This window comes from Microcaecilia unicolor, chromosome 2 (assembly GCF_901765095.1).
Source record: "Microcaecilia unicolor chromosome 2, aMicUni1.1, whole genome shotgun sequence".
Taxonomy (NCBI): Eukaryota; Metazoa; Chordata; class Amphibia; order Gymnophiona; family Siphonopidae; genus Microcaecilia; species Microcaecilia unicolor.
The window spans coordinates 510096957-510111826 of NC_044032.1; the positions used below are offsets into that span (position 1 = coordinate 510096957).

The 14870-nt window shown below is 41.3% G+C and overlaps 1 protein-coding gene across 5 annotated transcripts in view; it reads left to right on the forward strand.

The window, feature by feature from the left end:
* Positions 1-14870, forward strand: part of CC2D2A (coiled-coil and C2 domain containing 2A) — a 237142-nt gene that overhangs the window by 35660 nt on the left and 186612 nt on the right. For 4 of the 5 annotated variants that reach the window (XR_003940710.1, XM_030191203.1, XM_030191206.1 and 1 more), the window contains exons 9-10: positions 3048-3184; positions 6747-6878. Coding sequence is in view for 4 of the 5 variants with exons in the window: in XM_030191203.1 (XP_030047063.1) it covers positions 3048-3184; positions 6747-6878 (269 nt within the window). In the remaining variant the exon portion in view is untranslated. The remainder of the gene's footprint in view (positions 1-3047; positions 3185-6746; positions 6879-14870) is intronic. The other variant, XM_030191204.1, reaches the window with a different exon arrangement.

Sequence of the window (14870 nt, forward strand, 5' to 3'; positions counted from 1 at the left end):
TGCACGTGCGAAAGAGGAACCCGAACTATAGCTACGGTACATAACGCAAAGTTCCACTTTAGGAGTCACCGACCAAGAAAGGGATCTTGGTGTCGTTGTTGATGATACGTTGAAATGTTCTGCTCAGTGTGCTGCGGCGGCTAAGAAAGGAAATAGAACTTTCAGACTCCGCCCCTTCTGCCTCGCATCACCTTATGCCTGGAACAGACTTCCTGAGCCCATACGCCATGCGCCCTCCCTGCCCATTTTCAAGTCCTTACTCAAGACCCATCTCTTCTCCCTTGCTTTTGGTGCCTAACCACCTTCCCATTCCTGATACCTACACTGACTACATAGTTTTTACCTTTAGATTGTAAGCTCTCTTGAGCAGGGACTGTCCTTCCCCATGTTTAAACTTGTACTGCGCTGCGTAACCCTGGCAGCGCTATAGAAATGCTAAGTAGTAGTAGTAGTATTATTAGGAAAGGAATGGAAAACAAAGTGAGGATGTTATAATGCCTTTGTATCGGTCCATGGTGCGACTGCACCTCAAATATTGTGTTTGGTCCCACCGTGTCTAACCAAGCATTTACAAGGATAAGCTAGACGAAAAGTAGCTCCAAGAGTTTGTCTAGCTGCAAAGCTAAAAAGGACTTCCTCCTTTCTTATGTTGCTGTGGTGACGTCTGGAACAATCTACACCTTTTGCCCAATGAATAGAACATGTGCATTGCAGAAGTAAAGTTTCATAACCTCAATTAAGTATTCAAATACAAAAGATACCAAAAGCATGGCTCTTTGAGATAATTCAGTCAGAGACTCCTCCAGTATTACAGAAATATTATTTAAATCCACCTGTGCTGCTACTTTACCTTGAGAACGTTTTACAGAGGAAACCAGTAAATAATATACTTAATTCAATGGACTAGATTGTTGAGGCATGGTCGGATTCACAGGAAAGTTAATCAAGCGGAGATTGAGCCTTCTTTAAAAATTTTCAGTTTGCTCAATTTTTCATTGTATCTGAAGTTTATCTTTAATACTGATTGCACATCTTGAAGAGTTTTAATGTTAGTTTGTATCTGCTGGATTTGACCCAAGTGATCATTTCTAATCCACAGTCAGCAAGTTTAATAGACCATTATTAAAATGGATTTGGGGAAAAGCCACTGCTTATTTCTAGGAAAAGCAAAATGTATGTTTTTGGAATCTTGCCAGGTACTTGTGACCTGGATTGGCCACTGTTGGAAACAGGATGCTGGGCTTGATGGACCTTTGGTCTGTCCCAGTATGGCAATACTTATGTAAGTATTCAAAGAAGTTTACCTCTTGATGTTCTGGACACTGTAATTTTCATTTCCTGCAACAATTTCCAAAGACATTCCAAAGTTACCACAGCTGGAAGATCTGTCATAGATACCATCATTCCTTCACTGGATTCTAACCGGCAACCATTATTCTATGTTCCACCCACAGTCGGGGCCAGGTTGACCGTAACTTCTGCTCTCGCCGACCCAACGGATAATGCCGACATCGCTGGACACGGTGGCCGATTGAGTTGTGGAGGGGACAGTGTAACATCTTGTCCAAAGTGGTTTTCCTCCTTTCAGCTACTGCACAGCAGGACCCTCTTCTCTGGTCTTTGTTACAATGCCAGCAGTAAATCGTTCAATTGTTAGCTGTAGCAGGGAGGAGGTCTGGGCCAGTGTAGGAGCAGCTCTAACTAAACCCTTCATTTTAGTATGCGGCATATGTGTAGAGGTAGAAAATATTCAGCAAACGGATCTCCCACTTAGTCGAGCTTCACATCTTAGCCACCAGTGATCATGACGCTATCTTGGCCACTCCCCCTGACACTTCATATCTACAGATTTTAAACAATCACTACTATTATTTTTTATCATTCCACAGTCTCACTTGCACACCTCCTCCAAGCCTCTTCTCTTTAATTTGAACACTGTACGTGCTCACCCTGAATTAAGAGGTCTTCCTGTACCAGGGACGTATATAGCACTAGCTGTATCCTCTAAAGCAGGCTTGCCAACATACGGCCTGCTGGCCAGAACCCGGCCCAACAAGTGCTTTCTTTTTTACCCTCAGAAGCTTTTACAGTTCTGTGATGCTTACAGCGGGATTCTTGCTTCCCACTGTGACTCGGATCTCTGTAAACATGAGCCATGCACTGTCTGAAGTTCAGGTTGATCTTGCAGTTTTAAGTCTCACAAGACATGAAACTGTGAGATGAACCAAACTTCTGGTACCACATGGCTAAAGCTTGCAGAGAGCCAAGTCATGATGGGAAGTAGGAATCCTGCTGTTTGTTCTGCAGCTGAAGCCAGATCAGGGAAAAGAAACTGGGTGAAGGCTGGGGGGGGGGGGGGGGAGGGTTACATAAGTGAGAGAGACTGGGTAAAAGCTGGGGAGGGGGTGATGTTCCTTTTTTTTTTGTAACGGCACTATAAGTTCCTTTTCATGTAATTTTTAGACAATAGATGTATTAAAGTTAAACATAGCATTTTTGAAGTTCCCTTGTTTGTTGAACCTTCTTCCATTTTCCACTTTTTTGGTGTTTGCATTTACTATGTGAGACTCTTGTGTTCAACTACCTTTTGGTTTTTGACACACCATCATAACATGTGGCAAAATACGGTGCATGTTTGGGCCCTCTGTTACAAAATATAAAATGTGGCCCCCAATAGAAAAAGCTTGAACAAGAGTGCTATGGTATTGATAAGAATGACCCTGGTTTATTGATGGGATTTTGACGTCAAAATTTCTCAACTTATACATGAGTATATAGAGTAATAATGTAACAGTGTGAGAGTCTATCTACATGAATCATTGCAAAGCCTTGATTTTTGGAGCTGACTTTTCTATCTCGAAGTACATGTCCAACCATCTTGTACAACTAAGGAGAAAGAAAGATTATTTTTTCAGTTTTAGATTTGGAAATGTGCATTTCATTGTTACATATACAGAGGATAAAAGTATCTACAATGGTTCTCTTTGTATTCACATTGAGTTAGAGTTGCTTTTATTGGATTTTGAAACTGTAAACTCTTTTCCCAGTACCTGCTTCTCAGAAAATACCTGAAAACATGCAGCCCAGGTACCTGGAGGATGAGGGTCTGTACACTGGAGAACGACCAATTATGTCACTAGCAAATCAAAACATATTAGAGAATAGGATACTCCGACAAGAACAGGTGAGACACCACAGTACTTTCACACTCTGACTTTTTCTGAGCATACGCTAGTCAGATATCATGGTATACTTTGCTGTGTTGTCCTTTCTGTGTCTGGTTGTAGGCAATGATCACACTGGGGTGGATCCTCAGGGAATGATTTATGAGAGATGGGGAAAGAAGTGCTATGGGGAGATTAAAATTGAAGAGATTTATGACTAATCTAGCTTGTTATTTGTTTCTCTTGCAAATATTAAAAAAGCATGATTGGTAGGCAATGGTTATTTATATTAAGGTAATAAGGAATTTTTTGGCATCCTCTGCTACAAGACTCCTTTTCATCTAAGTCATAGCCAGATGTAGAATTTCCTGACCATAGCTCCTATTCTTTATCTATTTTATTTGTTGGGATTTATTAATTGCCTTTATGTAGAGATTCATCCAAGGTAGTATACAGCAGGTATAACTTGACTTGTGCTGCTGTATGATAATGTTTAAAGTGAGGAACTCCTTGTTAAAGCTAACCGCCGATAATTGGAGAGCAAAGTAGTAAATGACTCGAAGTTATTAATCCAGAATTCTTTGCTCCTAGAGCAGTTAAAGTAGACACTTGGCAAGGGATTATGATTTAAATAAACAGAAGTCTCAACCACCCTGAGGAAGTCATAGACTTTTTAACAAACCTCAATGGGGATTCTATCACAGGTTTCAGTCTGTCTGAAAAAACAATGGCGCATGTCTAGTGCCTTCGACATGGTCAACCATGAAATATTACTACATATCCTAGAATACTTTGGAGTTGGAGGTAACATTCTTAATTGGTTCAGAGGATTCCTGACCACAAGGACATACCAAGTAACAGCCAACGCAACTATATCAGCCCCATGGTCACCTGAATGTGGAGTCCCCCAAGGATCCCCTCTCTCACCAACCCTCTTCAACCTAATGATGATACCCCTAGCCAAGTTACTAGCCAATCAAAACCTCAATCCATACATATATTCAGACGATGTCACGATCTACATCCTGTTCAAACATGATCTAAAGGAAATCACCAATGATATCATCCAAAGCTTCCAAATCATGCACTCCTGGGCGGACGCATTTCAGCTAAAACTCAATGCAGAAAAAAACACAATGTCTTATACTTACCTCACAACATAACACTAGTAAGTTCACTACCATAACCACACCAAACGTTTCCCTCCCTGTCTCAAACACTCTGAAAATTCTTGGAGTTACCATTGATCGAAATCTTACACTCGAAACCCACGTGAAGAATACAACTAAAGATGTTCCACTCCATGTAGAAACTCAAAAGAGTAAAACCTTTCTTCCCAAGATCCATTTTTCGCAACCTAGTACAGTCAATGGTACTAAGTCACCTAGGCTATTGCAACGCACTCTATGCTGACTGCAGAGAACAGACTGTCAAGAAACTCCAAACAGCCCAGAATACCGCAGCCAGACTCATATTTGGAAAAACAAAATATGAAAGTGCAAAACCCCTAAGAAAAAAAGTACACTGGCTCCCACTTAAAGAACGCACCACGTTCAAGATCTGCACGATTGTTCATAAAATTATTTATGGAGATGCTCCATCCTACATGCTAGACCTTGTAGACCTCCCCCCCCCCCCCCCCCCCCAGAAATGCTAAAAAATCTGCCCGCACATTTCTTAACCTACACTTCCCCAGCTGCAAAGGAGTAAAATACAAACTAACACATGCGGCCAGCCTTTCCTACATGAGCACGCAGCTGTGGAATGCACTACCAACTAGCTTGAAAACAATTAATGAAATAGCTAACTTTCGCAAATCTCTGAAAACATATCTCTTCAACAAAGCCTACCCCGAGAATCCATAGCTTAATTATAACACTTCACCACTCCACCCTTCTCTGAAAGTCTTTTTATAACTGTTTGACTAGTTCTTTTTGTTATCCTGATCTTTTGTAACACCAATTGTATCTTTTACCCTGGAATGGCAGGGCTGTGTAAGCCACATTGAGCCTGCAAATAGGTGGGAAAATGTGGCATACAAATGCAATAAATAATAATATTCAGCGCTGGCCGGCTAAGTTCATATCGGCAAAAGATAGACCTGCTATTGATGCAGCCAGATTTGGCTGCCAAACTTAGGCAGTGATGTGCTGAAAATTGGTGGATAGACAGTTATATTATGTGATATAAACAGCTATCTGCTAATTGGTAATTGGGTTATTCAGCAGGAGACAGCAGCCTATCTTCCACTAAATATCGGTGGATAGCCAGTTAAGTACCATTTAAATGGCGAGGTTCTGTTTCTGGTTGGTTAAATGGTTTTGAATATCAGCCGATCTATGTCCCAAAAAAAAAAAAAAAAGAAACTGTTCTATTTTTAAAGTCTTTTGTCCAACTTGGATATGGGAGTCACCATCAAAGTTACAAGTGACAATCTCCCCTTATGTTGTCTCCAAAAAAGGCTGCTATCTGTTGGAGTGTCAATGTCTCCTCCCTCTTCTTGACTTTGATTTGTCTTTGGAACATATGTCTTTCCATATGCAGGTGATTGATCAGGCACACAGTCCCTCCCACCTCTTTTAGAGTTGCATTGTTTATTGAGCTGTAGATAACTGAGGGGCTGAGGACAGCAGTACATATGGAAAAGACTGCATATGCTCAGTTCAGAGTTTTGGGAGAGCTGTTCTGTTCCAGTGCCACTAGATGATGTCATTGACTTGTGTGCCTAATTGTTTCTGCTATCTACGGGAAAGCTATGTTACAGGTGAGAAATGATGCCTTCTATTAAAGTCTCCTGCAGTGTGGTAATAAATGAGTGGGTTAAGATTGGAAGGGCTTGACCTGCTCTATTTTTTCTTATTCCATTTTCTTTACCAATCTTCCTTTCTGTGGGTTGCCAGCAGGGTGCAGATGGTGAAATGAATTATGGTATCTTGTCTTTTTATTTTATTTTTAAAGATGATGGCAATGCACAGAAAATGTGAAATATGAAGGGACAATTGTAACTGGCTGCATCTGGACCATTGAGTTTGCACCATTTTCAAAGTGGAAGTACACTTGTACTTTCAAACTTTCCATGTGTATAGAGTATGCAGTTACATTTTTTTTTTTTTTTTGCAGGTACAGTTTTGCTAAAAAAACGACATACAAAGATTGGAAAAAGCTATCTGAGCATTTGTTTCCCCCCAATGTAAATATGCCCCAGGGGATGTTTTATTAGTATAGCTAAAAAATCTGCATGTTGTGGAAGGAACAGTAAACTTTTAGGGACCCTTTTACTAAGTTGCGTTATCGGATTTAACGCATGCTAACGATTAGAGCGTGCTAATTGCCACATAGCTCTTTGTATACCTATGGGCTGCATGGCACTTAATGCATACTAATTCATTAACATATGCTAAATCCATGTAGTGTGCCTTAGTAAAGAACCCTTAGCCACTTTGAGGGAAAGCTTTTTTCATACAGCTAGTTAACATGGGTAAGAATTGAAAATGTTCTCCCATCATCTTGTTTTCTGAACCAGTTGTGCTCATGTCACTGTTTAAGGTGAAAAATACTTTGTTCTCATCTTTTCTTTTTCAGGCCAGAAAATGGTTTGGAAGTGATGGAAAAATCATAGCACTCCCCAATCCAATTAAGCAATCTTCCACAAGACCTCCAATATTCTCTCTGCAAGAAGGTGTGGAACCCTCACTTGAGGTAGTTTATAGAAAGGTAAATGCATATTTTTTTGAACTACTGTACGTTTTTAATTTTTACAGTTAACCAGTGCACAAATTCGTATATATCCATTACTAAACCAGTCCACAACAATCAAAGAACTGTATTCTGCACAGTAGGTGCATAACAGTTTTCTGAGTTCTGTCCTTTAATTGTATTATTTGTGCATTTTCTGTTTTTTTTCGCTCACACTTATGATTGCTCTGAGTGCTTGAGTCATAGCAATGCAGCAGCCTGAGAAAGGGGGCTTTTCACTATTGCCTAACAAGTCCCATCTGGCTTTTATTAGTTACTGTCTGGTCTCCTAATATCAGAAGTAAAAACTTATCTGAGAACAGTTACCAATCTGTTGAGACTAGACCTTACAAGAATCTAAAGATCAATGGGATCAGTGTTCAGATTTTTCATGTGGATGCAAAGTCTGCGGATTCTTTGTGCCTGCAGACATTTATATCTAACTTTTAAAGGGAAAAGTATGTGCATATTTTCCCTTTGAAAATTGCTATGGGTACAGAGTACCTGCAGACTTTGTACCATCTTATAACTTTCACACTTAAATCTCCTCCCTCCCAGTCCCGTCCTATCTTATCTAATTTATCTAGGAATCTTCACGATATTGACCCTTCATCTCTATCCTCCCATGTTTCAAACCTCCTCTCTACTGTGGCACCATCCACATCTGTCAACGAGGCTGTTTCTTCTTACAACAATACTCTATCCTCTGCCTTAGACACTCTTGCACCTTTGATGACCCGCCCTATAAGGCGTACAAAACCCCAACCTTGGCTGACTTCTAATATCCGCTACCTACATTCCTGTACCTGCTATGCCGAACGCTTCTGGCAGAAATCTCAGGTCCTTGCTGATTTCTTACACTTTAAGTTCATGCTGACCTCCTTCCAATCTGCTCTTTTACATGCCAAACAGGATTATTATATCCAACTGGCCAACTCTCTTGGCTCTAACCCTCGACTTCTCTTCACCACATTGAACTCTCTCCTGAAGGTGCCCCCTCCCCAACTCCCCCTTCATTATCTCCTCAGACCCTTGCTGAATTCTTTCACGACAAGGTTCAAAAGATAAACCTTGCATTCTCTACCTCACCACCTCTCCCTCCACTAGTCCGTTCTCCTCTCTCTCCTTCCCCTCATTCCCTTTTCTCCTTTCCTGAAGTTACTATTGAGGAAACTACACTTCTCCTTTCTTCCTCAAAATGTACCACCTGTTCCTCTGATCCCATTCCCACCCACCTTCTTAATACCATCTCTCCTGCTCTTATTCCTTTTATCTGTCACATTCTCAACCTCTCACTTTCCACTGCGTCTGTCCCTGCTGCCTTTAAACATGCTGTGGTCACACCTCTCCTTAAGAAGCCTTCACTCGACCCTACTTGTCCCTCTAATTACCGACCCATCTCCCTCCTTCCTTTTCTCTCCAAATTACTTGAGCGTGCTGTTCACCGCCGCTGCCTTGATTTTTCTCTCCTCACATGCTATTCTTGACCCATTACAATCTGGTTTTCGCCCTCTCCACTCAACCGAAACTGCGCTTACTAAAGTCTCCAATGACCTATTACTGGCTAAATCCAGAGGTTAATATTCCATCCTCATTCTTCTTAATCTTTCCGCTGCTTTTGACACTATCGATCACAGCATACTTCTCGATACCCTGTCCTCACTTGGATTCCAGGGCTCTGTCCTTTCCTGGTTCTCTTCCTACCTCTCCCTCCGCACCTTTAGTGTTCACTCTGGTGGATCCCCTTCTACTTCTATCCCTCTGCCTGTCGGCGTACGTCAGGGTTCTGTTCTTGGTCCCCTCCTCTTTTCTATCTACACTTCTTCCCTTGGTTCATTAATCTTATCCCATGGCTTTTCCTGCCATCTCTATGCTGATGACTCCCAAATCTACCTTTCTACCCCTGATATCTCACCTTGCATCCAAACCAAAGTTTCAGCATGCTTGTCTGACATTGCTGTCTGGATGTCTCAACACCACCTGAAATTAAATATGACCAAAACCGAGCTTCTCATTTTCCCCCCCAAACCCACCTCCCCACTCCCCCCGTTTTCTATTTCTGTTGATGGCTCTCTCATTCTCCCTGTCTCCTCAGCTTGAAACCTTGGGGTCATCTTTGACTCTTCTCTCTCCTTCTCTGCTCATATCCAGCAGATTGCCAAGACCTGTCGTTTCTTTCTTTACAACATCCGTAAAATCCGCCCCTTTCTTTCCGAGCACTCTACCAAAACCCTCATCCACACCCTTGTCACCTCTCATTTAGACTACTGCAATCTGCTTCTTGCTGGCCTCCCACTTAGTCACCTCTCCCCTCTCCAGTCGGTTCAAAACTCTGCTGCCCGTCTCGTCTTCTGCCGGGGTCGCTTTACTCATACTACCCCTCTCCTCAAGTCGCTTCACTGGCTCCCTATCCGTTTTCGCATCCTGTTCAAACTTATTCTACTAACTTATAAATGTGCTCACTCTGCTGCTCCCCAGTATCTCCCCACACTCGTCCTTCCCTACACCCCTTCCTGTGCACTCCGCTCTATGGATAAATCCTTCTTATCTGTTCCCTTCTCTACTACTGCCAACTCCAGACTTCGCGCCTTCTGTCTCGCTGCACCCTACGCCTGGAATAAACTTCCTGAGCCCCTACGTCTTGCCCCATCCTTGGTCACCTTTAAATCTAGACTGAAAGCCCACCTCTTTAACTTTGCTTTTGACTCGTAACCACTCGCCTCCACCTACCCTCCTCTCTTCCTTCCCGTACACATTAATTAATTTGATTTGCTTACTTTATTTTTGTCTATTAGATTGTAAGCTCTTTGAGCAGGGACTGTCTTTCTTCTATGTTTGTGCAGCGCTGCGTACGCCTTGTAGCGCTATAGAAATGCTAAATAGTAGTAGTACCTGCTTTTTGTGTCAGTAAAATTTCTTTGGATCATGAAGTGCATAGATGAAATCCCATGCATAATTTTAGCCAGACTGAAGAAGAGTAGTTTTCAGGCAGCTAATTTAGGGTCAGTTAACAAGGTGCATTGATGGACTAATGCATGTTATTTGCCCAGTAATGTCCATCATTTGCTTTTAATGCCTAATTGTTTATCATAATGCATGTTAGTAATGATATGCAAAGCATTCAAATGCATGCAGAATAGCTTATTGTACAGAATGAATATTAATACAACCTTATCACACACACACACACACACACACACACACACACACACACCTACTCGGGTTCTGTCTGGTGAATAATGGATGGGGTGGGGAGATGCAGGGCAGGACACACAAGCAATCACTGAGTGGTCCCTACTCTGGCAGCTTCTAGCCTCTAAATGGCAGCCTCCAACCCATAGCGATAGTCTTGTAGTACTATCATTAGGGAGTGAGGCTGCAGAATAAGGGGATGGTGGTGGGTTTTTGAAAGTATATTAGGAGAAAGGTAGTGAAAGGGGGTTGGGAGTGTTTGTTGGGTTTTCTTGTTTTTTGCCTTTAAAAAGTTAGACTCTAAGTCAAGCTTCCTATCTCTGCATTGCTGGGCAAGAATGTATAATATTCCCGGCTGCAGCAACAGAAAAGTAAATTTACTGCAAAATTCACTAACCTGTTAACTCTTTTCATGTAGTGCGTGCTAACATGAATATTAGTGCACAAAATGAAAAAATAATTGAAACATGCCTAAAATACTGCCGCATTAGGAATGGGCATCGCGCATGGAAAATTCATTCATTAAAATGCATTAAGGGCCCTTTTTACTAAGCAGCTTTATAGGCACGTTAATGTTTTTAACACGCATTAACCATGTACATGCATTAATCATGTACATGCCTACAATATCTCTATAGGTGCCTACATGGTTAGCACGCACGCAGAGTGTAGGTGCGCTAAAAACACTAACACACCTTAGTAAACAAGGCCCTAAGCCCCTTAGTAAAAGGGCTGTTATGTGTCTAAAAATGTCTGCATGGCAAATGAACAAGAGGGTGGTATATATGGATTTAATTGCACTCCTGATAGCCTGGCTAGAACAGGTTTTCTTGAATTGTCATGATAGATGTGCTGCTGAAAAAGATAAAATACTTGTTCTAAAATCATACTTAAAAATAAATAAATAAAGATATTATTTTGTGACTGGTGTGTCCAGGTTTTCCTGGATGTGGTGAGGGCCACCCAGTTAGGGAAGGAATCTTGTTTTGGATTTAAAGAGGAGAGTGTTTGCAGTGGGAGCCACTTTATTTTTTCTTGTGATTTCCCTGCACATGCCTTATTAGTTTTCAAGAAAATACTTTTGTGTTTCAGGATTCCCTGCACTTGGAAAGCTCTTTACTTCATAAGAATGCTGATAATAATATTTGTGGTAAAATGTCTAGGGTTTGCCCCCCCCCCCTTTTTTTTGTTTGTTATATTTGGATACTAAGAATTAGATTGTATTCCTTTCTTCCTCTCTGATAGTTTATGGTTTTATTTTGTTACCTTTTTTAACCCCCTGTGATTTGAGCTAATATTGACTTGTTTCTTTATTTTTGTGTATTTTACTTCTTTGATTTCTTGTTTCAGTAGGGGGGGGAGGTTTGGAATAGTAAAATCTAATTTAAAAAGAATTGAACATTTTACCTTACCTTAGTAACTCTGGCTGTAACTCAGATAAACCTTTGTGAAATTGCCCTCAACATAACTTAAAGTAAATGTATAATAGTAACCAGACATTCAGGGGCCCTTTTACTAAGCTGTGGTAAGCACTAATGCATTCTTACCTCTGGTTTAATAATACAAATTCTCCCAGCAACTCTAAGGCAGGGGTGTAGCCAGGGGCGGGCCTGGAGAGGCCCAGGCGCAGCCACTTTCCCTCCAGGCCCGCCCAGCCAACATCCTTCGATTGCTGTCGCTTCCTTTTCTCCCGCGGCTCCAGGTACGGCCGTCCGGGAGGCAGCATTCAGTGTTGCCTGCCTGCCCTGAAATTGTTTTTCTCCCCAGGCTCCGCTCCACTGCCTCGGTCCCTGCATTCTTTTTTTCGCTCGTCACGCAGCGCTGCCATTCACACAGGCAGCTCCGCTCCCCTCTACCGCATCCATCTGGCCCTACGTAAGCAGGAAGTGCTTCAGACAAGGCCGGATGGATGCGGCAGAGGGGAGCGGAATTGCCTGTGTGAATGGAGTTGGCAACAGAGAAGGACATACTAGCACAGGTAATAATGAGGACCTGCAGAGCAAACACATTTGTAAGTAAGCGAAGCTTGCACCTGTACAGGTCCCTGGTGAGATCTCACTTGGTCCAAAGAGGAGTGACAAAAATGGTATGGGGTTTCTGCCAAAAGTCCTAAGAGAAGAGACTTGAAGCTCTGAATTATGCACCCTAGATCTGTGGTTTTCAACACAGTCTTCAGGGACCACCTGGTGAGCTTCTGGGTGGGGGTGGGCTCTCTGGAGCCAAGGTTAAAAAAATGTTCTATATTCTGGGCTTCTGGATGGGGATTGGGAAGGCCAGGGGAGTGGGAGGGAAGGGCAGAACTGATGCCAGATTATGAGGGAAGGAGGGATGGGTAGAGCTGATGCCAAACTCTGGGGGGGGGGGGGGGGGGCAAAGCTGATGACTATCTCTAGGGGGGGGGGAACAGAGCAGATGCAAAACTATGGGGGAGGGGAAGGGCAGGGTTGATGCCAAGCTACAATTCCAGGCTGCAGATTTTGGGACAGTCCTGCATTTCTGACCACCCCATTGTTATGGGACTTGCAGCACTGGTTTCCATGGGCAGAGTCAGCCACTGCAAATCCCACATTGATTTGGGTTATAAAGTTTAAATCAGGAATGCACAAAATCTCAAGCCTGGAACTGGGTAATTTGCCATCTCTGTGATTTCTAATTTTTTGTGTTTTATTCTGCAATTTGTAAGGGGTGGTCTGTGTTCTTGGCATCTCTGCATTTCTAATTTTTTGTGTTTTATTCTGCAATTTGTAAGGAGTGGTCTGTGTTCTGCATATGACCGATGTAAAAGATTTGTGTGCATGTAGTTTGTGTGGGGATCTATATGTGTCTGACTTCTCTGGCTTTTTAAATGGGAATGTCAGTTTCAGAATTTACCTGTTTTATGAATACAGCTTAATCAGGCATTTGCATTTGTTACAAAGCAAAGTTTGAAGGATATGTGCCATTGACATGTTTGCCTTATAGCAGTCATATTTGGTCAAGTTTAAGATATGGGATAAAATCACTATATTTAAAAATGTCGGTGTTCCATGATATTGATGCAGAAGAGCTGTTGCACAGACTGTTTACTTAGAAATCCATCATCAAGTGCACTCTAAGGCATTATTTAGGAGTATCCCAAGAAACACTACTCACACCTAGTGCCCACCCATATTAGCTCTGGGCCCACCCAAAATGTCAGGTCTGGCTGCGCCACTGCTCTAAGGGCTCTGTTTACTAAGCCACGCTGTAGGCGCGCTAGCGTTTTTAGCACACGCTAAAAATTAGTGCATGTGGACACCAGAAACACATATATTTCTATGGGTGTTTCTAGCATTAGCGCGCGCTAAAAATTCTAGTGCACCTTAGTAAACAGGGCCCTAAATCTTCAAATTCTCATCAGTCACCAATCATCATTAATAAACATTTTTCTAATATTTTTTTTATGTATGTAATTTTCACATTTGACTTTTCTTTTGTAGCCTATTTTTATAAAGGATCTTCAGATATCTGGCTAGCAAACTGCATACAAAAATCTTTTTATGCAGTAGCTGTCCATTCCTCATTGATCCAGTTTTTATCTATAGATTTCAAAACATCTTTTGTTTCATATAGAAAAACAGATAGCTACTTAGCTTTTAAAAGTCGGACCTCTGCCGACATGGCCAGGTTTCAATTACTTCTTCAGGGTAGAGGTCTGCTAGAGGAACAAAACAAATGTTAATCAAAGATCCAATTAAAAATCAAAATTATTACATCCGTAATGGTGACAACATTAACAAATATCACATTGAAAGTTCACTTCCAGCATCTGTACTGCTAAATTTATTTATTTTTTTAAAATTTTTTATTTATAACCATTTAAATTTTTACAAGCGATAAAACAACTTGCCGGAAATACGGAGAAGTCAGGTAATTCTATTCTCTTCCTTAGACCACTAAATAGGGAGAGTGAAACAAGACAAGGAGATCAATTAAACAGTAAACAAACAAAAAATAAACGTGGTATTAACGTGATTATCCCCAGATATTACTCGTCTAATTCATTATTTCACATTGATCATCTGGTTGGCTTCTTCAAGGCCAATACGGTTTTCATTTAATTGAAAACATACTTATTATCCAATATTAGTTAGAAATAATAGATCTGATTACATTCTTTCTCTTTTAAAAACCAGAAGTTATTTAACAATACATATACTTAAGTCTCTAATTCAAATCCCACTGATTAAAGTAATCCCAGTTTTCACAGGCTTCACTCCTTTTAATAATTGAGGAAATATTTCTGAGGAAAACTTTAGGAGTCATACCCAGAACGCTGGGAAAAAACAATGATCTCGATATTAATCATCTATAATAATAATCATTTTATTATTCAAAGTTTCTGGTCTATTATCATTTTCAAAATCATAACCACTTCTTGCTCGTCTAGAATCATTTGTTATATCAATTTTTCACTCTCAAAGGATTCAGTTAAATCGTCCATGTAACTCTCTAATAAAATTATATCTGAAACAAAATTATTTACTGCCACCATTAGGTCCCGAAGCGCCTTCCAGATGGTAATCAATGTAACCTCCACGGGAGCCAAAAACTCCAAGTTGATTTCTCTTAGGTGTTTAGGAGTGGTTCCGCCGATTTGGGTTCTGCTGTAAACGTCCTCCGTTTCAGCATATGCCTCTAACTCACTCCTCCACTCCTTTGGACATAGTAGTTGAATAATTCGGGAGCGATGGAGTTGTTTTTTCCAGGTCCAAGCGCATCGATGCTCTTTCGCCGGCGCTAATCAAAGGACTCGCCAAC